Source organism: Pseudorca crassidens, chromosome 13 (assembly GCF_039906515.1).
Source record: "Pseudorca crassidens isolate mPseCra1 chromosome 13, mPseCra1.hap1, whole genome shotgun sequence".
In the NCBI taxonomy this organism is placed as follows: domain Eukaryota; kingdom Metazoa; phylum Chordata; class Mammalia; order Artiodactyla; family Delphinidae; genus Pseudorca; species Pseudorca crassidens.
Window position 1 is genome coordinate 79,907,176 of NC_090308.1, and position 25,673 is coordinate 79,932,848.

Genomic DNA, 25,673 nt, shown 5'->3' on the forward strand with positions numbered 1-25,673 from the left:
CCATTCTGACACCATGTCACAGTTTTCTTCACATTGGTTATTTGAAGGAACAGAAAGGCTTTTATACTCACTTTATACTACTACATCTACTTATTTTCAAAATCTGTTAAAAGTTTGAATAATCACTTTGACTTTTCATCAAGCATGATTCTTTAAATTTCCTATTTAACAATTAAATATTTTAATAGAAATACGTTAATTATATTTTGAGAAATGTAGCCTCCTCAGGAGAAATATACACTGATCACATAGCAGGGAAATTTGTCCTTGATGTGAGGGGAAGCTCTCATAACAGGGCTGCTATTTTCATAAGTAATAATAAACTCTTGGTAGCTGCCTACAAAAACCATCACGTCAAACGTCAATCCTTCTTGCTGTTCTTGGGTTACAGAAACACAAGTACTCTTTAAAATGTGAGGCCTACGTGCAAACTCACTCTCCAGTTATGAACTTTACTCCATCCCCAAGGCATGCGACTCTGTCTAACATCAGTGAACAATTAGCACAGTGTCACACTTCAGAGACACGAAGTTTTGTGTTTTCTCAAAAGCTAAGTTAGTGCTAATTCCTTACTCGGGATGGAATTAGGTTCATTTAATACTTTAAAGGAGATGTCAGGTTTGAAACATCTTAGGAATTATACTACATGTGTCTGGTAATTCTTTGCCCTGAAGAAAATCTAGTTCTGTTGGTGTTTGGTTATAAATATTTTGAAAGCTGTTAACCAATTTCTAATTTGGCAGAATTTCAACTAAGGTGCATTGCTTCATCCAAAATGCCAAATGGATTAAAACACTAAAAATAAGTCAATAAAGGAATAAAGTTCAAAATTTAATGTACATTAAATTTATGAAAATACTGGTTCTCAACTATATCAATAAAAATAGATCTTTGTAAAGTAAATTGTAAAAAGGTTGAGGTAAAAGGCTAAATTTAAGAAAGAAAAAAATGCGAGAGGTTTAACTGGAATTGCTACTGGAAACTATTTAAAAATTTTATTGTAAGCATTCATTAGGAATCTTAGAATTGCAGAGAGTACTTACCTTTTACTTAACATATAAAATTAAAAATAAGCTAATTATTTGTTATCTTATATTTTTTTCCTGTCCTATAGTCTTATGTTTGTAAAGATACCATATCTTTGATCTCACACTTATCAATATAATTTATAATAATTTTATTTATGTAATATAGTAGTATCAATGTATGCAGTAAGAGCAATAGTAATGTATTTGAAAGTAATGGGTTTTTTAATATTTAAATGCAATGAGAGAGGAAAAGGAAAAGAATGTCTGTGCAAATAAGGAAGGAATGATAGAATATGATAATTTAACTGCATGCAAATCAAAAGCCATAGAAGAATCTCTGAATCAAACTGGAGTCATGTGTACATTTCATTGATGTCAGAAGAGGAACGAAGGGCATCTAAGTTCCAGATCAGGAGTTCGTGGGCTCACCACTCCCTAGAAAGTCTTTGTTAATGTTGGGAAAGCACCTCCTTTCTTCTGAGGGGGCCTCAGTTTTCATGAATCTGGTAAATAAGAGAGGTGGAATTGAAGATCATTTTGAGGTATTTTCAAGTTCTAAATTTCTACCCATCAGAGAATTTGGAATTTCCCGACCAAGATAAACCTACTTTTTTTTTTTTTTTTTTTTTTGCGGTACACGGGCCTCTCACTGTCGTGGCCTCTCCCGTTGCGGAGCACAGGCTCTGGATGCGCAGGCTCAGCGGCCATGGCTCACGGGACCAGCTGCTCCACGGCACGTGGGATCTTCCCGGACCGGGGCACGAACCCGTGTCCCCTGCATCGGCAGGCGGACTCTCAACCACTGCGCCACCAGGGGAGCCCGATAAACCTACTTTTGATTTCATTATGAATATGTGTTAGTGGTGATTTAGACTTCTAGGGGACTTCATTTTATAGTTTATTTTTTATTTTGTTTTTGATCAATGGATTAATGATGTGAGGCCTAGTTCAGAAAAGGCTTTCAGTCTTTTTACGCTGATTCTTTATTTATCTCTTCCTTGTTTCCTGCACTGGCTCTGCCTATCCCTGCTGTTCTATTTGACCTCGTCCTTTGACATAATGCTAAGAAATTAAGAAAACATTTCCAGCTTTAAAGATCGTTTCTAAATAAGAACATGCAACAGTGGAGGAAGCAAACCTAACTTATGCTGCTTCCTAATTCTTACTGCATTTGTGGTAAAAGCAAGCAAAAATGATGATGATATCCATAAAGACAGACAAATAGCAGATGAAGTAATAATATCATAAAGAACAAACTGGAGGAAAAACTATGTGGAGCTGGAATCAGCAACTCTGCAACATCAAGATATTTTGCTTACTGATTTTTTCTTTTCTTTACTGATTTTACTTTTTAAAATACTGTTTCAGACTCCTTGGGAGTTGAGCCCCGCTGAATCACAGCGACCTTGGACGTTGTCCAGTTGCAACCCTTCTGCAACTAAACTAAGATATAAAGTGATAAGATGGCATCCAGCACATATGGCTCTATGGTGGGCTGGTGACAAATCAGATTTTGTCACCACCTCCATATTTTTGTGTTAGTCCCTGAATATCTGGCTATATAATGAACAACCTCCAATATTTAAAAATGAGTAGGTTTTTCTAGGTTCATATAACAAGCTAACAACGTTTTATTTAATTTTGAATTTCGAAAAGATCATTACTTCCAAAAGTATTCTTGACATCAGATTAAAACACGGGTTTTCCTGTAGTGGCTGCTGCCACTTTTGTAGTATTCTAAAAAAAAAAGGTTTTTAAATAAAGCAGATAATAAATTTAAAATTGCTTCATGAAGTATAAAATTCTATGCATATTTTAATCAAAATTATCAGATGCTAGTTAGCAGTTTATAAACTCCTTATTGCATCCATACAAAATAATATTGAAATATAAATTAAATTTTTATTCACTTGAAATTGTGTGGATCTCAGTTTCTGAGACTTTGAAATCAGTTATTTTTCTCACTAAAGACAGATCAATAAGAAATCTCACATCACATAATTTCTGTCATTCACTAAGAAATCTCATAGGAATATCAACCTCAAATAGTATTTAAGAGTATAAATCTATATCTTAGTATTTAAAATACAATATTAAGTGATATTCAAGCAATACAATGGCTTAAAATGGCTTCACATATCTTGCTTATTTATGTGAATTTGACCACGACAATCGATCATCAAGTGACTTTCATATCAAGTATTTTCATTTTCTTTTTAAATAAAACATTTAATCCAGGTTAATAGACAATATGTTACTAAACATATCTTGTGAAAATATCAAGAGGAGAGAGGTTATGATGCAAGAGCATCACCTGAAGGATAACCTCTCTCCTGTAACCTGGTGCTCACTGGTCCTACCTGCTACCCATAATGTACTTTTTTACCAGGGGAACTATTGGTTGGTTACTGGTTTTACCTTGGAGTATTGTTCGCGATCAAGTTCTCGACTAGAACCAGACCCTGTTGTCTGCTTAAATCGATGCACTTTCATTTTCATCTGTCTCGTTCGCTCCTCCACTACTAAGCTTGCTGCAAAAACACACAACGGGAGTCTATTAAAACACCGAAGCACCTCTGAAGAACCGAATGGTTTAAGATTGCAATGCTTTTGATACGACTTCAACCAAATAAAATTTCGAAATCACACGATTAACCAAAAAAAGGCAGAAGATACAATGCTAGCAACTGTCGCTCTAAAGAGGAACGTGACTCAAATCACACAGAATGGGGGACACAACGGTTAGTAACAAAAGCTAAGGATTCTATGTCTTTATCGGATATGAAATAATCTCAGTTCCATTCATGAGTCATTAAGTGAAACCGAATTTAATTGTGAAAATATGCTTCCTGTTGAATGAACTGGTTGTTGCTTGTACATATAGATAGAACACATCACACAGAGATACACGTGTTTATTTACATGCATGCACACCATGTGACACCCTCAGCTGCAGGAGTCACTTAAAAACTCTTGTAATGGAAGAGCGCCTGCTTTTCTGAGCCATTCTTATTAAATCCTTCATTTCTACCAGCCGCTTTTCATGAATATTTTCCATTCTTAAAAACGGACTTGCTAAGAGAAAAGATTTGTTTTCTATTTCTGAAGAAAACATAAATGAAATTCACACTTTTTGAAAATGTGATATAGAACTTTAGCTCTTTAATTTAAATTTGTAAATAAACATGTGTATTCCAGTTATGCCTTTATCATCTCCTAAGTAACAGGAGTGATTGTTTAGATGCGAAGAATTACAGCCTTCAATAAAGTATGAGCTATTTTAAGTCAGAATCCATCACAAGCAGCTTGGCTTTAAAACCCTGCCTTTAATTTTTACATTCTTACAAATGAAGACTGAAGAATACAGTCGTGTGCGTATACCTGCGTTGTGAGACCTACGTTTATGTTTCACAACTTATCTCTTGCCAATCTCTGCAACAAGTGCTACAATTTATTTTTAAGTTGTGTATATACACCTGTATCTGACCACAACCCATACTGTTTTGTAATTCATGTACTGGGGCTTCTGCTCAGAGGCCCTGTGATTTAAAGGAGAGTGGACATTTTGATACAACTAATTGAGGTGAGTGCTGACTTCCTGTCTTACAAGGAGTTTATAAAGACACTTGTTGACACATTTTTTCCATTGCAGTGATTAAACATGGCCTGTGATCCCTGATAAAAGGCACTGACACTTGTTATAAAAATTCAGTAAATATGTAGCTTTTACTGTGTGTTCAAATACAGGCTCATAGCCCAGGAGATAAATACATGCTGTGAAATGTGTGGGTAAATGTTTTACTTGTAATTTTCACACCAAGCTGTTAGATGTTTAGCTCTGTTTAAATTCAGTAAATTAGACGATTATCAATCCCTAATGTCACAGTTATGTGGATGAAGCAATCACGCACACTTGCTTTGAAAATGTTGACTTGAGACCGTAAGTGATGACTATTATGACTAAAGGATGGTTCAATAGAGATCTTGAGAAAAGCAGTTCAGAAATGTATTAATTACTTGACAATATATAAGGAGTCATAATAAGTAATATAAAGCAAAATGCTACTCAAGAGAATTAGGAATTGAGACAAGTTATTGAAAAATGTGAGTTGTATTTATAGAAGACTGTATACCCAATGAGAAAAATGTACATGTGTCTTCTTTCTGCCATCTGCCTGTGACGTGGTAGCTCCTGGGTCACCTGCTTCGAGCTTTGAGGAAGTCAAATGAACTGTAATCAGCTGTACTGTACGATTAAAGCTTAAAGCAATTCCAAGTAATCTCTATTTGTGATAAAAGCAGATTTAAATGGTGTTAGCTTAATCTTCTCAGCAAAGATATTAATTTAAAGAAATTTTTGACGTTGATTAGCCCATAGCTTTGTGACCTTTACGTTTAGCATCATGTAATTCTTAGGGGGTCAGTTACTGGACACTGAAAAGATTATTTCCCAAGATGTACTGCCTGAAGCAGCTTGAAGCAGTTCTGGTGATTTAACCTTGCCAGGACAACACCTCATTGCTTTAAATAGAATTACTTAGCTTATGATATGGTTGATTTTAAATCTTTACTTTGCAAAACTCGAAACTAAATCATAAGAACACAGTGGTAGCCTAACTGAAATGAATCCTATAGTTTTTCCCCTCTGGGCTTGGGAAAAAAGCTTATTAAGAAAAGATATGGGGACACTGAATTCCTAGGGTGAGCCTGAGGGATGCAGCAGCTGGTGGCCAAGAAGCCATGACAAAATCAAGCAAGAGAATTCAGATTCTTTTCAAGGCGGTGTGTGATTAGCAAAGTACCTGTGGGTTCCAGCTGCCCCTTAGAGAAGACCACGATTTTCACCTCCAAGAATTAAGGACGGCTTTCCATCTAATGAACCTGGAAGACTCTCCAGGCAGATTGTTTTGTCAAAAGCTAGATACTTTCCGTTATACTTTGTTTTTATTCTTTTCTAAAACCAACTGCATCCAGACTAGCAATTCTGCAGGCTTTTGTAAAGTTTACAAAGGTAAATGCGATTTCCTTTCTTTCTTACTCGTTTCATTTCTTTTTTTCCCTTTATTAAATGTGGTCTTTTTTTTTTTTTTTTTTTTTTACTCTTGGACAAGGCTGCTCTGTGTGTTGTATCGCTCTCAAGAAGACCTGCTGGTGGTGGCGACAGCTGTCATTCTGCTTTCAGAGTAAACTCACTGGGTATGGAAGCAGAGGCAGAACAGACAGGACCAAGGCCAATACCAAAGGAAAATGGCAGCAGTAGCAGGTTTTTTAAAGACTTTAAAAAATACCAACAACAAACCAAATCCCTAAAATGGTTTTAAATGACTTCGCTTTGACCTTCCAAAAACGATTCATGTACTATCTCTGTTCCTAAACAAGTGAAATTTGACCTCTTCTAATCTGTCAAAGAAAGGAAATCTCCAAATTAGTTTTTTTTCAAAGTCGTGACTAGACCCCTTGACTCGCCAGCAAAAAGGTAGTTTGTTATGTCCTCACTGTTTGCTCTCGGATTCCAAGATCAGAAGCAAAATGCAAACAGCTTATCATTGACCTACTCATATCAAAAGCCAGATAATTACATATAATTAACATTAAAAAAACCATTTCTCATTATTTCCTGATTATGTGTACACTCGTGTGTATTCTAAAATAATTGTTTATACACGTGATCATGTTTCAGTAAAATCGTTTTTCGTAAACATCAATGAAGAGGCTTCAGTCTTATTTTGCATTTTCTTTTTCAACTGTATATTGTGGAATAAATGGACATCGTTACTGGATTATGGATGTGTCAATCTAAATAGTAAGAAAAATTTATGAGTTAAAATAGAATATTTGTCACAAGTTTGAACCAGAAGACATGATGATTAAGGTACATGATTTATAGAGAGAATAACAGATATTTGGTAATGATTAGAAATTAATTGAATCCTTGGAATATGATTATCTGTTAAGTATCTCACTAAAAGTAAAATTAACCACAGCCCAGAGAGCTCAAATATCTTAATTTGAAAAGAATGATTACTGATCATTTAAAATTTCTATATTAACAATTTTAATACCAATAGCAAAATTAAAACATGAAATAAAATATTTTCTAATTCTTCCACAAATCCTAGCATTAAACTCACATTTTAGGAGCATTCTGAATACTGCTAGCCTTGGAGACCCACAAAACCACTGAAGTGTCAGTTACTATTCCTTTTTAAAAAGATTTTAAATTCGGGGACTTCTGGGTTTTTTTTGTTTTTTTTTTTAAATTTCAAACACTGCTACATACTAGAGAGTGAAATAACCCCTCTCATTTTCTATGACAAATATAATTATCATGTAATTTCACTTAGTCTTTTAATGAAAATATAGCTTACATATAGTACAGCTATTTCAGTTATAATTGCCCCTAGAGTGATAGTAACGTAATTCATTTCTCCTAGCCCCTAGGGTGTAATTAACATTGTAATTTCATACAGAAGCTTTTTTTTAAGAGCTGGAACTTTTCACTGGGCTTTCTACAAGCTGACTGATGTGTTTGATGTTGAATAAATTGTGCTTTTTAAAAAGCAAATATTAATTTACCTAAAAGATATGTATTGAACTTAATCTGTTTTCTTTAGATCAACTTTACTCTATATCCACTGTTATTTTTAAACTCTGGTATTTTTATCCAATGAATGTACATATATCAAATATCAGCTCAACATTACAAGTAAGAAAGTATAAAACTAGAACTTTTTTTAGAGGTTAAGCTAAAACAATACTTATGAAATAATTTCTTGTCTTCTAAACTCAACGAGAATAACTGATTGCAGCATGCAAGGTGAGAAAAGTAAATACAATTTAAAAAGTAATTTATTAGAGTTTTCTAATGGAAAGTCTTAGGTATTATTAAAAATAAAGACATTAAAATAATTACTTCTCTTTTCATGCCCTATGTTTTGCTATGAATTCTAGTATCATAGATGATCTTTGGTGAAACTGAAGTAGCTGAAGTCATTTGCAAATATTGTGTTTGTGTCTGTATGCATTTTTCTAGATCTATCCCTTTCATAAGATTATTAAATAGGCCTGTGACTTAAAAAAAAAAAAAAAAGATAGCTTAAGAATCATGAATAAATCTTCCTTAACCCACCACTGAAAAATTTCTGTAGTACCACCTTTTCCAAAGAGAAATATGATTTTCTGGGAAACTCCTTTGACTTAGCAGACATTCATGACTTGCTTTAAAATATTGTGAATATTATGATTCTGTGTAATTTGATAATTATGTTAAACATTAAATTTTCATAAATGTGGTTTAAATATTATTCACAAATTTATAATTATATAAATACAATTATTTACAATATATAAATATATATAAAAATATATATGCTCTGCTCTTCAAAGTCCTTAAATCTTTCACATTTCTCCCTATGCATCTAGAAATTAACATGAATTTGAAATTTCAAATGCTTGTGTTTATAGGCAAAAAAGATAATCCATGTAATATATTGTTAAGCCTGTATTTTCAAGTGTTCCAGGTGAAATAGTGTAAAAGAGAATAGGAATAATGAAAATTTCTATATTATTAAATATATTGAAGTAAAAAGATTATGAGTATTTTATTTTCTAACAAGGTTAGCTAGTTCATGTGTCAAAGGTGAAACATGGTAACATTTGCACAGGATAACTAAGCTCATCTAGTTAACTACAAAGTGCTGTCACACTTTATGATAGAAAACTTAACGCCTCTGCTTCCTTGCTGTTACTGATACAATGCGAGTTTGGACAGTCAAGCCCCGACCTTGGTCCAGTGCGTGTCTCAGAAAGAGCGATGATAAATGACTACACAACTGAAAGCTGTCAGGTAGAATTAAACAGATGGAGGAAGCACTTGCAATGTCTCAGTTACTGACAGCACAGATAAAACCCCTTCTCCGAAGCATTTTATTGTCAAAAATCAGTACTAGTGGGCACTCAAATACAATAAACAATAGGAAACGTGAAAATTATAAAGTAATAAAAGATGAAAAAATTTAGCTGACTGAATCTGTAATCATTATAAGCTATGCACAGCCTGAAGAGAAAGAAAGATGTTTTTATATTTGAAAATTCAAGACTGCAATGCTAGTCTCTACACACAGCCTTCTAGACTTTAGAGGAATACAAATTGTTAAGATGTGTGAACACTTTCCATACATCTGGAAGCAATGGAGTGAAATGGTCGGAACTCAGGACTGGGAAAGTTCGGCAGAGATGACAACCTTAGTGGCATCAGCATCCGTCACCGTGGCCTTGATCAGTCCTGAAATCTGTCCATTACGGAGTTTTCATTTGTAAAGGGAAGAGAAAGTAACTTAGAGTAACTTCCCACGGTTGCAGTCTATGACTCTGTATTAGTTCAATAGGGTATTGATATTTTTTTCACATTTTCAAAAAATGGAAAACTACAATGACTTACTCTCTTGTAGTCAATTAACTGATTTCCACCATTTTTACTTTTTTTTTATTTGCCAATTTACCAAAACCATGGAAGTTAAGGGGAAAAATTTACTGGTTATATTTTTTGTTATTTTCTATCTTTTTTTTTTTCCAGTTAAAAGATAATGTAGTCCTTTCATGTTCATCCTTATCTTTGGAGTCATATGAGTATAATAAGCAACTTTGATAGAATACTTACACACCACCTCCTTTCCCCTGACATATACAGTATGTATAAATAAAGATTAAATGTTTAAAATATTTTGACTATACAGAAATGCCAGAAATGGGTCATTTTCCTAGAATAAAATGCATTTCAATTTGCAAGGGTAGAAATGTGCAAAACTGTTTCCCTTGCACCCCTGCATGATTCTCTTGAATGTTAAGGATTATGCTACAGTTACATAAACAATAAAATAAAATATAACATCTATCCAGTATGAGAAACATAAAACACAAGTAAGTAACACATTTAGTGAATAACCACATTGCCTTTAAGGATTTTTAAAGAAAACAGCCTGTGTTTTAGTATAGGTAATTGAAATGGAATATTGACATAGGGGAAATAGGTAATTTGTCTGTATCATCACTCAAATCTTGCTGCAGCCCAAACCCCAAGGCTGTCTCTTGTTTTAGCTGATTTTCACTCCACTACCTGAAACAAAGCTCAGGATTTCCAGACCCAGATCTCACTTTCAGTGTCAAAGTTGCCAAGTCCCAGAGTAACACTGAAAATATTAATCAGATACTGGACAGATAAGGGAGTCAGATGAAAATCTGTCATTTTACCTTGCCCTTTTGTGTTACACAGAGTTAAACAGCTTTTTATTTTTAAAAGTTTTTAAAGAGTTTTATGTTTTGTCCTATTTATTATTTTCCTATATCATGTCTTTGAACAAAATGTCTTTTTTTAAAACAAAACTTTTGCTCATGGTGTTTCTAAACAGAACAGAGGCATTAAAAATTGGCTTTAAAATTCTTCTGTTTACATCTACATTGTAACATCTCTCTGGTTTTAGGCACATGATTTTTTTCAGTCTCATCCCTCTTGCTTTTATTTTTGTTTTGATTAATTTTTTAGAATTTTTATTGGAGTATTTACAATGTGTTAGTTTCAAGTGTACAGCAAAGTGAATCAGTTATACATATACATATATCCACTTTTTTTAAAGATTCTTTTCCCATATAGGCCATTACAGAGTATTGAGTAGAGTTCCCTGTGTTATACAGTAGTAGGTCTTTGTTAGTTATCTTACGTATAGTAGTTTGTATATGTCAATCCCACTCTCCTAATTTATCCCTCCCCGAAATAATGCCATATGCAGCAACATGGATGGACCTAGAGATTGTCATACTGAGTAGTCAGACAGAGAGAGTCAAATGTCACGTGATAACGCTTATATGTGGAATCTAAAAAAAGGGTACAAATGAACTTATCTACAAAGCAGAAATAGAGTTACAGATGTAGTAAACAGTTTTTAAATGTATTTCTGTCTTGAAAGAGAGCACCGTCCTCCTTACGAGGCACCGCTTAGAACATACTCAGCATGCAGAGTAGTCCATGGAATTAAGGTTTCTCAGGGAATAACAGACTCACTCCCCAAGGAGTCGTGTTGTTTATCCCCTGTATCTCTAATATGTTTATCCATCATTTTTCATTATTCCAATTATGCTGATGGCAACAGAATCTATCTTGAAAGGCTCAATGTGGCATAACTACTAAATTCAATGTCTCTTCCCTTCTTTTCTGTAAAAAGTGTTTACAAATTTTAAAGCTTGCAAAAAAAATGTACGATATTTAGGGGAAATGTACAGCTTTAGAGGAGAAAAATCAAAGAGTCTGTTCATGGCTAGATATCAGCCTTTTCTCAGCATCCTCTCCTGCACGACCCACAGACCCCAGGGAGGAAGGGGCAACGATGTTCTCCCTCAAGGGGGCATATCTGACAATTTGACCATTGGCTGATTTAAGTGTTAAATACTTTGAAGTTTTAAAAGTCTTTACTACTATTATAAATATTCACATTTGAATCAGCGGAATGGAAAAAAAGGGTCAAAACCGAGAATTTGGAACTGTTTTACATGGGTCGCTTTACTACGTCCCTAAAGTTTAAAGGGAAGGCTAGAATGACAACCATAGTTCTGGGTTTGTGACAAAAAGAGAAATGGATCAATTAGACACTTTTACTAATGGAGCTCTAAATATTTATGAATAAACATTCATGAATATTCATAGTAAGTGTTCAGGAAAAGCAAAGCCCTAGAAGGTTAAGGAACTTGAAATCTTAATGCACAATAACAACAAATGAATCACCTGGGTCACATGCACCTACTCAGTATGCATCTAAGAAAAATGTGAATAAAGTTGGAATCCTTTTCTACTTAATGACAGTTAAAAAAATGCTGCCTGTATAGAATATACATACAAATTAGTTTACTTATTTTGGCGAAAGTCAAGTTGCATAATATTTTCCTATAACGTGTTTCATAACCATGGTATACTACTAAGGGTGCAACTACTTAAACAATAAATAATGTAACAGAAAATTATTAAAATGATTTTTACTTTTTAATATGAATTACACCTAATTAAGGTTCATGCTAATAGCTCCATAAAAATTACATTTTGCATGACTTAACATTCAAACTGCTCTTGTCAACATTTCAAAAAGCAGATATAGGTAATTTATTTGAGCATTTGTTTAATAGAAGTTTAAAAATTCAGTTGACTAGAGATAACTCTTAAGTGGCCTGGTTGCAATAATTATTATATATTTTATTAGCGAAAACAGGAAAACAAAACGCAACAGATGCTATTTGCCCTTTATTCCTGTTTAAACCGTTTAGTCACTTGAACTCTGCCTTTCATTCTCTGTGTGTGTAAATTACACATTTTTTATGATAAAGGGAATTCATATTTGTAGAAAAGGCAGTATAATGTGTTTTGTTATGATTCCAAATTGCCTCCAAAAGGCAAAAAGTTAATGCACTTAAGAAATACTATCTTAAAGGCATATAAATTAGAAATTTATTATGATAATAACATTTTTTCTCACCTTGAAGTCATTTAATTTCTGGTTCTGTTTTGATCTTCTTATATCATTATTTCGATGCCCCCAAACTACATTCATGGGCTCTTTAAAACTGTCCAAGAAATGTAGCAGAGAGGGAAAAATTGGCTTACTTTTAGAATGAATGATTTCAAATATGCCTATAAAACAGTCTGTGAATCCTAAAAAGATAGGGTCTATTAGTTTCCAACATAAAAGGGGGAGGTAAAGGGTAAATAACCTGCTAGGAACATTTCTATTTCCTCAGTTAACTTTTCAGCCCAAAATCTGTGTTATCTTTGTCCAAATACACTGGCTTCCTGTTCTCAAGGCGCAAGCTTCACCTGAAGAGCACGCCAGGGATTGGAAGATTCAGACGCGCGGCCCCAAATCAGGTCACCGGGGGAGGTAGGGCCCCTAAGAGGGCCTCCCGGTGCTGTGAGTGTAAGATGTGACAGTGACACGAGGCAGGGGACAGAACACGGGCCGTGGGGTCACTGTCCAGCTCTGTCCTCTAGCAGCTTTGCTACTGTGGGCGACCTCGTAACCCCCGTGCCCTCTTTCTATAAAAGGAGTCATCACACCTTCCTTAGGGCTGTGCCCAGGTTATTACCGTAATTACGTGGTATTGATGCACAGTGGGTGCTCGGTCAGTGCCGAATGTGGGAGAGGCTGCCTATCAGAGTGGTTCAGAACGAGGTCTCTGGAGTGAGGCTCGAGCCCGGTTCCCTGTCCTACCACTTCCCAAATGAAGACTGACACAGGGCCAGGTTTCGCATCTCTCTGAGCTTCAGCTCTCCTCCGTTGGCAAATGAGGATATGAAGAGTTATGTCTCAGGTGGTTGTACAAATATGAGATGAATACCTGACATGCTCAGTCAAGTCACTGACATAGAGGAAGTGCCCTAGAAATTCCATCTACCATTAAAAATGTTCACGGTATTTTATACCTCGCTGGAAGTGCTTTGCAAAACATGCTGTACAATTACATAGTGGTTCCCTACAGTGAGGGGCACCAACCTTCCCAGTTCGCCCAGAGCTGTCCTGGTTTTAACACTGGAAATCTTGCATCTTGTGAAACCTCGTAAGCCTCAACGAACTGGGAACATCTTCCAAGTTCGTCTTCAATTCATCAAAAACCAACTCTCCCTAGGGGTCGGTGGCCTGTGCCGTTCGCTCAGCATGGCTGGGCCAGGCCCCATCACCCAGGGAACACTCAAGATAACTCAATTCTCCAATATGAGCGACCCCAGAAAAGATCAGCTCACAGCAGCAGGGGTTCTATGCAAAATAAAACGTTTTCTTTCCTATGGGGCAGGTGAGTCTAAAATTGGACTCTAAAGAAATCTCTTGAATTTGCGTCTGTCTTTTCCTGGCTTCCCAAGCTTTTCCTGCTAAGCTGTGCTCCCTTAAATCCCAAGGGGGAAGGTACAGCATCCTGGGCTGCTCTCTGCCTTCCCGGCGGCATTTGGGGATGCGCCTCTTTGGTGGTTTTCAGCCCTGGGGTGCATCCCGTTGAAGCTTATCCACACCCTGTGTCCAAGGCAGACTTGGTACAGTGATGACACATCTCAGCCAGGACACAGTGACCTTGTTAAAACGCAACGACCTGATGCGCTGTGTAGCGAGGCTGTAAAGGGGCACGCTTCGTACACCCGAGGTTCTACAACCCATGAATTTTGTTTTGTTTTGATTAGCAAATTATAGCTTTTGGCTAGTAATAATATAGAAGGAAGAGCTCTCCAGATGAAGAATTATTACATTTCTCTTCCTTTTGGCTAAATGAATGAGCTCATGACCCATCTCCAACATAAAATTTAATGCTTTTAGCAAACTAAAATTTATCTTGCAAATCTAAATAAGTTCTTCTGAATATAAGTACCAATGTATTGGCCATTTTTGTACTACTTAACCTAAATTTGTGTTTCTGATACCTGAGTTAAAAATGCAAGATAGCCGGAAATCTATGTAAAACCTAGGGACCAAAGCATCTGGATCTCACTGAATAACATTTGATTTTTATTAATATCTATTTATTGCCTAGTATGTCAGACACTTTGCCAGAATATGTATTATGTGCCGGAATATAAATATATGTTTATAAATTCAAACTGAGATAAGTAATTGAATATTATCTCCCATTTTCAATCTATGACACTGAGAGACGTAACACATACCTCAATCTACTCGGAGTTAGGGATATGTGTTTGGGATTTGTGCCTATTAAAATAGGATGCACTAAAGTATAGAGGAAGGAGGTCCAAAGCAAGAGCCCTGGGCTTGCAGTCTAGGTCACATCACCAGTATGAATGGGCAAGTCTCTTAATGTCTCTCAATCTGAGTTTTACCTTTCATAAAATAAGGATGATGGCCCTCTCAGGACTAACTCTGAGGGTTACTATGGGCAACAAATTAACTCAATCACGAATCTATAAATATTGAGTAAATACTTTTATTAAATTATGTAGCATTATATAACTTTTTAATATTGTTAATATTATTTCATTAAGCTGAAAACTCCTATTCAAATATTTAATTATCAAGCCAACAGTAACACCAAATAGGGTGGCCCAAGACAGTCGGAGGAGGTCTGCATCTACGTGGGACTCAAGTCCAAAGACCAAACATCAAATGTGATCCCAAGGACCACAAGGCAGGTCAGCAAGGTGCCGACACAGCAGGCTGAACGGTTTCCCTCCTGTGTCCCTCAGGAAGAAAGAACTGATGGGTGTTCTAACCCTCCTGAGGCCAAGAGGAGTAGCATCCCGGCAGCTACTTCCCAGATGCATGACTGCAGCGGGCCAAATACGCCATAAGGTTACTGCTATTTCGAAGGAAAACCCAAGGATTTTCTATTCCTTTGCACCACAGAAGGTACGACTTAAACCCTTTATCTATGAGAGCAGGGGAATGCAAATAAACAAAAACATATCACAAATATGCTATTCTTTTCCAAAGAGAATCGTTTTCTAGTTGTCAGTGTGGATAAATACATTTTGAAGCAAAAATACTCTTAATTTTAATCTTCTCCTCTTTGATGTGAACTGCTCACCATACAAAACGGTTAATACCAAATGCCTTTCCAAATCACTGCATGGAAAAAGCTATCTGTTAAATAGTTTGGCTCATTATTTCAATAAATACAGTTAGATAACTCATATACTATGAGAGAAAAGGAACAATATTAAATTGTTAAAAAAGTTACATTAATATTTACCTTTTGTGGATGAGTTATATTTTTCTTGTTCTTCAATGAATTAAATGCACATAATGATGGAAACAAAAGAAAGAAATCAGCAAATTTATAGTTAGACATGGAAATGTGAATCAACACAACGGCATGAATAACAAAAATACGTAACATATAATGTGACATGGTAAACTGCAATGAGAAACCATGAGGAAATCTCCGATATGGTACTAAAATCAATCAAAGAAAGAATGAATGCAACAATTTAAAGATTTTAAATAAAAACAGAAACATTGGGGAATTAATATTGTATACTTGGCATTTGAAAAGTATATCTTGCGTTATTTTTTTCTTGCCTTTGAAGAATTGCAAAGTATTACAGCACTCGCTTTACTAAGACATTTTAACCTTAATCCATTGTGACTTTTTATTGTAAATGTACTTAAAAGCATATTTAACGTTCATAACTAACATTTTCATTTAAAAAATGACAGCATTTCAGATAATTGAAAAAGCATATAATAAAAAAATAAATTCCATGTTTTTGCTAGATAGTAGGCATTTTCTCTTCACTGTGGAAAATATTCAGGAACATTTTCCACCTGGAAAAAATATATTTTAAATTAAGTAATCCTTTCTTCCTTCTCAAATTACTGTAATTATATTAAAATATCTCAAAGTGAAATTGTTCTTTGCAGACTGTATTTCTCAGACATTTCTTAAGCCTTTCTCTGCCTCCTTGTTGGTGCACCATTTACTGAGAAATAATGGCCTATCTAGATATTTTGAAGGGGAGTGCCATTAGTTCTAGGTAGCAGAATTAATAACAGAACACATAAAACATAACTGGCACATCAAGTGTTAGTTTATAGTTTATGAATGATCTTTAAATACGTCCTCTTAAAAAAGACAACTAGGTTGCACACACACACAAAAATCACTTGGTTGATTTCAGAAAACCATACATTTTTATGCAACCAATTATGTTGCTTTCAGTCTCACTCTACCTAAGGGCTACATTGTAATACAACATTGGAACATACCCAGAGGAATTTCCTGAAAGTTTTTGCTCTCAATTATCACATACCATTTGAGTTACCTAAACTTTAAGGCTACTTTTTAGCGACTTTATCTCAAAATCTGCATTGTTATCACACCTCTTCTTTTCCCCTAACTATACTTCAACATAATCAGATTCCGTGTAGCAAATAGGCTAGCATTACTAATTTTTAAAAGAAACATTAAAATACTTTTTCAAAAATTAAGTGTATCTTTTCAAATTATATGTTAGCTTTTAAAATAATATAAATTGTTTTATCGCACAAGGAGAGAATAGTAAAATTGAATTACAAGAAAAAAAAAACCAAACAAGAAGCATGCAAACAATCTATGGATCCTAAACAAAATAATGTAGATAATTGTAACCAGAAACTGTGTATGAATAAAATTATTTTATAAGTTCATCAGGAAGTTGTATCACTATTCAGGAATCTAAACCATTTGAAATGTTTGCTCCTAACCAACAACTGCTTATCAACTCAGTTATCTTTTTTAAAAAAGAAAATTACCCTTTGTTAAAAATTAAAAAAAAAAACACAAATATACATAAAAGAAAACTGGAAAGAAGTCAAGTGCGGTAGAACTTTCACTGATTGCAAGTAAGCTGCATTCTGCACCAGTCTTCATGGCAGACAGAAGTAAATTTTAACATATTATATGGAAAGAAAAACATGACATGATTCCACAGCCCTAAGAACATCAATGAAATCCATCTCAAATGGATTAGACAACAGCTAAATTCGGTCTAATCCATGAAGCAAATTAGAAGTTTACTTTTAAAAACATATTCTAGGACACACAAAGATGTCATGTAAACTGTCCAGCTTGAAATAGATCCATAATAAGACGAAGGAGGACAGTATCATCATTTACCAAACACCCCAAAGCACATAGTATTATCACACAGTAAACCAGATCCATTTTACTTATAGAAGAATACATAGTTACAATAATACATGTTTGTTGTCATATTTTAAAGGTTGTATCTATATGACTCTTAAGACGATAAACTTCAGGAACCTCAAGTAGCAAGTGTTTAGGAATGTACTTGTGATATTAACTATCAAAATAACTCCACCAATTTCATCCTCAGTCACTCCTTTCTTCCCACCTCAATTCAATCTTTACAAATTGGTGATTTCTCTGAAAGACAACTGTGAATACGAATATCATAAACAGTAATGTTGACTGATATCAACAACAGAACATGAGCTTTTATAAAAATGTCCAGCACACAATCCATCTGACTTTGTAGAAGCAATTCTTATTTCTACAGAATAATAAAACTATAATCTCACTATATGAGCGTTATATGCAGTACCGTTATATACTTTTGAACCGGAAGTGTTTTAGCAACTGGAGGAAATGCAAAGAATTTTAGAAACAAATGACTTTTTGGATATCAATCTTTGGCACGCTATGGCCAGTAACACTGAGTTTGTAGCGGAACACTAGAACCTGTAGTTCTTTTAGTTGTGCAACAGGAGTTCATGAATGGATAAGTTAAATAAACACCACATTTAAAAAAATAAATTTTAAAACAATTTCATCTAGGCTACTGCTAATTACAGTCTTAATAACATTAATTATGAATTATCTTCTCAAAATGTTCCCAGATAAGAGAAAGTCTGTTAAACACATGAACTGAGAATTCCAAAGAATTCATGGTTATTTCAGAAAAGAAAGTCAGAGTTTCACATAGCCTCATATTTTCCTGATTAAGTAAATGAATACCCTTATAATGACCCTGAATACTAAAGTATGATATATCAACAGGATATATGATTTTAAAAAATAATACAAATCCAGAGTTTACTGTAGCAGCATTTTTGTGTCAATATACTGATACTTCTCAAATCTACACTAATTTTTCTATAACCAAGTACTCTGTGTACAAACTCTGCCTGATCAGTTTTTGAAACAATGTATTTATCTTCTTAGACCACTAACACTTCGGTGATACATTCAGTAAAGCTCTTTGCGTGAGTAAAACACATACCCAGCACCCTCAGTACAGAAGGAAATATACAAGTTTTACATCAGAAACAACCAACACTGTTGAGAAAAATATGCAAAATGTTAACCTTCCAGTTGTTTCATAGGGATGAAGAGTTTCAATACATGATTTAAATAGAAGTCCACTGCGTTCATATTACAACCCCCAATTAAACAGTATTTCACTAAACTGCTTAACAAATCTCTGGTAATATTTATGTGATAACATTTACCGATAACAAATCATTTCACTTACTGAGAAATGGGATAGCACCTTGGGTCACATGAAGAAAACAGTGACCCTTTTAACCTGATATTTAAATCCTCTTAGGCCAGGTAGCTTAGTGAATTTAACTTCCACTAAAACCTGCCCACCCCCCAACATCTCTCTTTCTAGGAAGATAAAACAATGTGTACATGCTTAAAATAAGGGAAATTTAAGTGATGTTAACTGATAAAAAACACTCAAATGTGTGTTCTAAGCCAGTTTTTCACCATCAAACTTCTATAAAAAATACAAGGTATTGCAGGTAAATTAAAAAAAAAAACACTAGCAAAGCCTTCAATACGATTGCCTCATTTAAAAACATTTTTAAAGCAAGGTTAAAAACGTCTTCCTTTAACACATAAAATACCACATGGTACTGAGGTTTTTAAAGTTTTATTTTCTTCCTTTGCACCTTTGGAAAAGGTACCTCTAGGGCTCAGTCTGTTCTTTTAATTGACCATCTAAAATTCATTCATTCACTCACTCAGCAAAAACAGCACATAGGCCACGAACTGTTATAACTTGGTGCCGGGAATAAAACTCTAAGACACTTGACTTCTTAGGATTCATCACACTACGTATCATCAAGATACTATTCTTTCAATAGAAGGAGTATAAAAAGAGGTGGCTCTCAAATCCGAGATTTTGTCAGTGCTCTCTCTATGGATACCTTGTTCTGCACTGCCGCTCCTCCCTGGCACTTGTGGGAGCTGCCTGCCCCGAGGGCTGCCAAAGGCTGTGTCTGCGGGCGGGGACCGCGTCGGGCTGGCCTGCCGGTGCACTCTGTGGGGAGAAGAAGCAGGGCAAACGAAACGATGAAATCCCAAAGGGCCTGACAAGGATCTCTTCCTTCCTACTGTTCCTCTTAAAACAGACGTAAAACCCCTACCTGGGCCTTTGGAAGCAAAATCAAGTCCTTTTTATGATGTGTGTAAAAGGAATATTACCAAAAGGGGCTACAAGAGACAGGGAAATGTCTGCTACGTAGAGTTCTGCAGAATGAATTCCTGAACTGGGCAGAAGGGAACGTACTTCTTTTCATTAACTTTCTATGAAGTTGTGACTTTCTGTTAAGTTATCCATTTTTGGTAGTGCTGGACCTAGTATATCTACTCACAGCCTATGAATCTTAACAACATGGGTAAATGATTTAGGAAAGGCTGTTGCCTATATTGCTACAATTAAATCCATATAAGTGATAAGAATAGTTCTGGCTGCAGACTTTTATAAATTACCATTCCCTTGCACTTTATGTTTAAATAGGAAAAATCTGAACAGATATTTATAAAAATAACCTTGGGCACATGCTACGAACTATCCTGGTGAAAAGATCAAAACTACAAATACAAATTTAAGAAGCGTGAAGATACGTCACTATTGTACGGAAGTAAGCTGACCTCCATCTGCTGGCATTCAAACTTTTTTTTTTTTAACTGAAGAACTTTAAAACACTCTCAGCTTTTACTGAACAAAGATGAAAGTTTTCAATTTTTTTTTTCTAATTCCTCTTACACTTTTTAAAGCAAGTACACATTTAATTCCAGGTAATTTCTTATACAGAATTTCACATAATTTAAAATATATATATATATGAATATGCCACAAACAGATGGAAGGACATAACACAGGCAGATTTAATTTTCGATGATGGCTAGTTGGCAGGAAGTATAGAAGAGAATACCACCAGCACAGTGAAGGTAGATGCAGGTAAGGGAGGGTGTGGAGAGGTTAAGTGCCACAAAGAAAGGATTAAGAACTATGGTGTCATAATGAGCGACAGTGTCAAGAGCTCAGGAAGGTACAACACCACACCAAGACCCAGAGGCAGACACGGAACAGCGACCTTGTCAGGAGCGGAGAAGGTGGCGCCGACCCTCCAGGGGCAAGGTGGTGCATAGAACACAGTGTTCTGACACTAGGGTGCTCACTCGAGCGGGAGCGAGCGGGATGTTTTCCCCTAAGGACTAGCTGATCAGTCGCTCTCGGGGCTGCGTATCCCCTTCTAGAAAGACATGGTGGGAGAACCCTAAAACATTAGGGTCAGAAAAGATCTTCAGTCAGCAGGTCACATCCACTTTGATACCAGCACATCTGTCCAAGGAAAACCTGGTTACTCTTACAAGACAGTGATTTTAAAACCCAGGAACAAACCCATCACACAGTTACTGAAATGGACCTCACATCAAACTGATGCGTTATCGCGAACGTGCACGCCTGGTGGTTCTGAGCGGGCCTGTCTGGACTCCTCCAGTGTAACAAGCCTCTCAAGTCCCACAGGGGCAAAGACTTCTGTCTCTTGTTTCTTACTGAGCTGTATCTCTGGTGCCTAGAACACAGCAGCACAGAGAACAAGAGCTCAGTAGAGAGATCTGGATTTGAATGAGTGAACACAGTCAGGACAGTGAACTCAGGGACACTTCAAGCACTTGCCTTCCAGAAGAAGCAATGCACTGGTGAGTTCTGTGTGTACTTTTACAATGTTCATAATTTATCTCTGCAACAGGGAAGTCCATACCAAATAGGTAGCAAAGGGAAGCTGTCTTCTAAGGTTGATTTAAGTAGACCAACAAATTAAAATGATGAAGTAAGATGGGTAATGCTTCATTTTTGAACGGACTAAATGCAGATGGCTGATATATGGATAAAAATATGTCCTCTGATGTATAAAAGTAGCTGAAAAGATATCTGTCCATACATTGACAGCTATCTTAATATAGTGTTCAAAATTATTATGAAGCCAATTTCCGAATTAAGGACCAATAATTAAAAACCGATTTTTATATGTGACTATATATATATATATATATATATAAATATATGCTTGTTTAAAGCAGACACATGTTTTTGCTTTTTTCAACATTTTCAGTACGTATTTTAAATAAAATGCACATTTAAAATACCTAATTTGTATTACTTTTCATAGTGAGAGAAGCCAAGAAATAACACTTCATCCTTTGGAAAACAATGCTATAAAATTCGATTAAGTAATTTAAAGTGTGTGAGAGTCAAGAATCCATACGGACCACAGGAAGTACATTAATTATTGAGTGATTTATTCAACTTGTATACAGATTGACAATTTTTCTCAAGTACCATGATTTTCACAGGTATAATTATTTTGATTCAGGATATCTCCTCTATTTGCAAAGAATAAAATGGGAAAATGTCATATTTTAGGGCATAAAAAGGTACAGCTTAGGTCTTTAATGTGCATTTTATTTTATCGAGCTCTGGATTAATGCTTTATCAGCCCCTAAGGCAGATCCCGAAACCTGGACGGTCACTTCGATTTCAAAATTAATAGAAGAAAGGACTGACCACACATATTAAAGCTGTTCATTCCATCTGGATTGCCTTCTCACATGAACTCAACTCTACAGAATTAATTTATGTGGGAAGGACCAAGGTGTGATCAAGTCCTTTCCAACGATAAATAATGAGTTTCTATCTATTACTCTTTAAAAGCCATTATCATGAGAATAAACTTCAGCACTCCTTGTACGAAATACACTTGAAAATACTTGCTTTGAAAGTTGGATAGAATAGTTTTTACCCTAGTCCTGAGAAAATTCATGGATCTTGCAATTTCACTAAAATTTTGCTTCATTTCTTAATGCAATTCATAAGCACTAAAAGGACTTCTTAATTGCAACCTGAAATGTGAGTAATTTAGGGGGGCCTTATGTGGCCCCAAACTAAATGGAACAAATATAAAAAGCAATTTGAAAGGCAAATAAGTGGCTTTCTAGCTGAATGTTACACAGATCTTCCCAAGCCACGAGCTTGCAGGGCCGAGAACAGTGCATCCTGTTGGGGGTTAATCATTTTGCCCCAGGGCTGTTTCTCCTTTGACACAAGCTACAAGTCCCTCAGTAACAAAACAGTTCCTGCCGCCAGCCAAACGATGACCAATATGAAAGCGTGGACCCAAGGGGGGACAAAGAAACCACTCTGTCTGAGGAAAACCCAGGAACGTGGCAGCAGGGCTGGATCACAGGAGGGGAAACGGAGGAAAGTGAAAATGCAGAGGCTGGAGAGAGACGAGCAAGGCCTTGAAGAAAGAGAAGGTGGAAACAAGTAGAGTTTGTTTCAGACAAGAGGAAAGGAGGGTTATTCAAGAAATGCTGAGGTTCAGGAGTGAAACGTGAGAGAATCCAGGCTTTTCGATGAAATAGCATGTGCTAAGGATGTAAGGGTGTCGGAGGGAAAGAGATCAAAAACCAGCATGTTAAGGAGTGGAGCGGGGAGTGAGTGAGAGAGAAGGAGAATGACGGTAACAGCTATTCTCACTGGGCATCCACATGGCGCCGTCTACACATGCCAGCCACTAGTGTGTATGTGCGTGTCTAGACGTGTGTGTGTATGCATGCATACCACATACCTACACACGTGTCCTTTTTTGTTGTGCATTCTCACAACAGCTCTAAGAAGTGCTATTGTTCCTATTTTATAGATGGAAAAACTGGGGGTCACAGAGTGACTTGCAAATGGGCAAAGAGCTAACATGATAAAGGCGGGACCCACGCAGGTCTATGAAGCTACAACACTGCTCCCTTTTCTGCCTTTGAGACAGGATTGGTTTCTATATCATGAGATGAAACATGGTAATTTCACATCCCTGGATGCATTGCTAATCTTGTAAAACAAAATATAAATATATGAGCAGGTGTCAAATTGCTTGACAAGATTTAATAGAATCCTTTTTTGAGAGTTTATAGGAACAAAATATACGGAAAATGGTATTTAATTGAACATCTACTCTGCTTTTTATGTCTATACATAATATATTTTTGAAACAAAAATAATGAGGGTTCTAGAGCAACGTATGAATTCCAACCTATGACTCCAGTTCACCATCTCCAAACCCATTGCTAAATATTTACCGCTGAGTTCAACCTACGCCTTCTCTCTTCACCTAAAGTCTTAGGTGTTGTGACTTGAACTTAAGTAAAACACATTTCCCACCAAAACCTTAGGTTGTTAGACATTTCTGTTGCTGCAAGCAGATGTGCAGTGAATTGCTTCTATTGCGGCTTAAAAATAGAGTTCTTTTTTTTTTTAAATTACTTGTTAAAGGATAGACATGCATGTGGTATTTAAGGTCACCATGGTTCCTCCCGTCATGGCCATTTCAGGCTTACACGGACTTTTTTCCGGAGTGTCAGCACAACATAAAATGCATAGGCAAGCAATTCTAAATACCAGTTGTTACCCCACATCCCCCAGTTAGGATGCAGAGAGCAAGTTCCACAAGAAGAAGAGACCCCAGAACAGGACGCGCAGTGGTTCCAGCAATCCACAAAGCTCAACTCACATGAGGGTGAAAAGTTACACTTTTATTTACTAAGGAGCTTCTTCAGAGGGTCTGAAGCTCTATTGCAATGGTGAGGCACCGAAGTCAGAAGCAGGTTCTGCCTTTCTTCTATCTAGAACTGGTTACCATATCTTTCAAAATATTTTCTTACACGTCTGTTTCTCGAAAGGTCAAAATTTTGGAGGCCAAACCAAGGACCTTCAAAAAGTATGATCATCGCAGCAAATTCTGCCAGAGGCCAAGGTGTGTCTGTGTGCTGGGGCTCCTCTGGGGAAGCAATCAACTCCCGAAGGCCAAGAATCAGCATCTGAGCATTCATACTCTGGTCTCAATTCATCTGTAGTTACATGCCAACTCAAGGTATCTTCTAAAGAAGTGAGAGCTAATGTAAACCTAGGCCAATTCTTCTTTTGTAACCAGCTATTCAACAATTCACTCAAACGCCAGGCATGTGATTTACACTCTAATAAAAATCAACAAAGAGCTTTAATTATAATCAAACAAATCCGCATACCTGAAAGGTTTGAGTTTTCTATATCAAACCTACAGCAAAGTAAGTAACGGTAAGAGGAATACGAATAGGGTCCTGAAGCAACCATTTGGCACTAGGAGTCGGCTGAATCCCTGCTGTTCCTCCTAGAGGGAAGATTTGTGCTTACAGACGTGTTCAGTGTTGCACGGCAGATGCTCAGATAAGCATGGGCAGTGGACTCTAGAGTCATCTAACGTTTTGTAAAACAGTATCTTATTGTCAAAAGACTTGTTCACTGAAACTGTAAAACTGCACACAGTAGTCACTCAACTAGTAATTGTTAAATGAATGAAAGAAGCCTGAATGGAATATAAAGAATATGAAACTTTGAGGAAAAATTTCAATCTTGTCAAAATAATTGGAATTGTGTGTGCATGTGACTCGGGGGGCTGTGAATGATGGCTGAAGATTTAAAATCATTTACATGCTGGTAAAGAGACTGCTAATAGCTGGGCTGACAGTAAAGAATATATATACAGTGACGTAATCAGTATTGTTTCATTACTTTCCTCTTATCTATCTGTCCATCAGTCATCTATCTATCTATCTATTTCTCTGTCCATGCATGTATGTATGTGTGTATCAATATTTATCTATCTATCCATCTATCTTTCTGTCTTTCCATCTATCTGTCTCTCTCTTTTCCTCTATGTATCTATCTGTCCGTCCATCTATGTATGTATGTATGTATGTATGCATGTATCTGTCTATCTATCCGTCTGGCTGTCCATCTATCTATCTGTTTCTCTCTCTCTCTCTCTTTTCCTCTACCTGTAT

At 36.0% G+C, this 25,673-nt stretch overlaps 1 protein-coding gene across 50 annotated transcripts in view; it reads right to left on the bottom strand.

Annotated features, from left to right (window-relative positions):
• Nucleotides 1-25,673, bottom strand: part of RIMS1 (regulating synaptic membrane exocytosis 1) — a 473,777-nt gene that overhangs the window by 95,832 nt on the left and 352,272 nt on the right. For 23 of the 50 annotated variants that reach the window (XM_067702799.1, XM_067702797.1, XM_067702802.1 and 20 more), the window contains 2 exons: nt 19,721-19,833; nt 3,447-3,559 (listed from right to left, as the gene is read on the bottom strand). In XM_067702799.1, the coding sequence (XP_067558900.1) occupies nt 3,447-3,559; nt 19,721-19,833 (226 nt within the window). Of the gene's footprint in view, nt 1-3,446; nt 3,560-19,720; nt 19,834-20,893; nt 21,077-25,673 lie in introns of all 50 variants that reach the window. The other 27 variants (XM_067702789.1, XM_067702788.1, XM_067702790.1 and 24 more) reach the window with 3 other exon arrangements.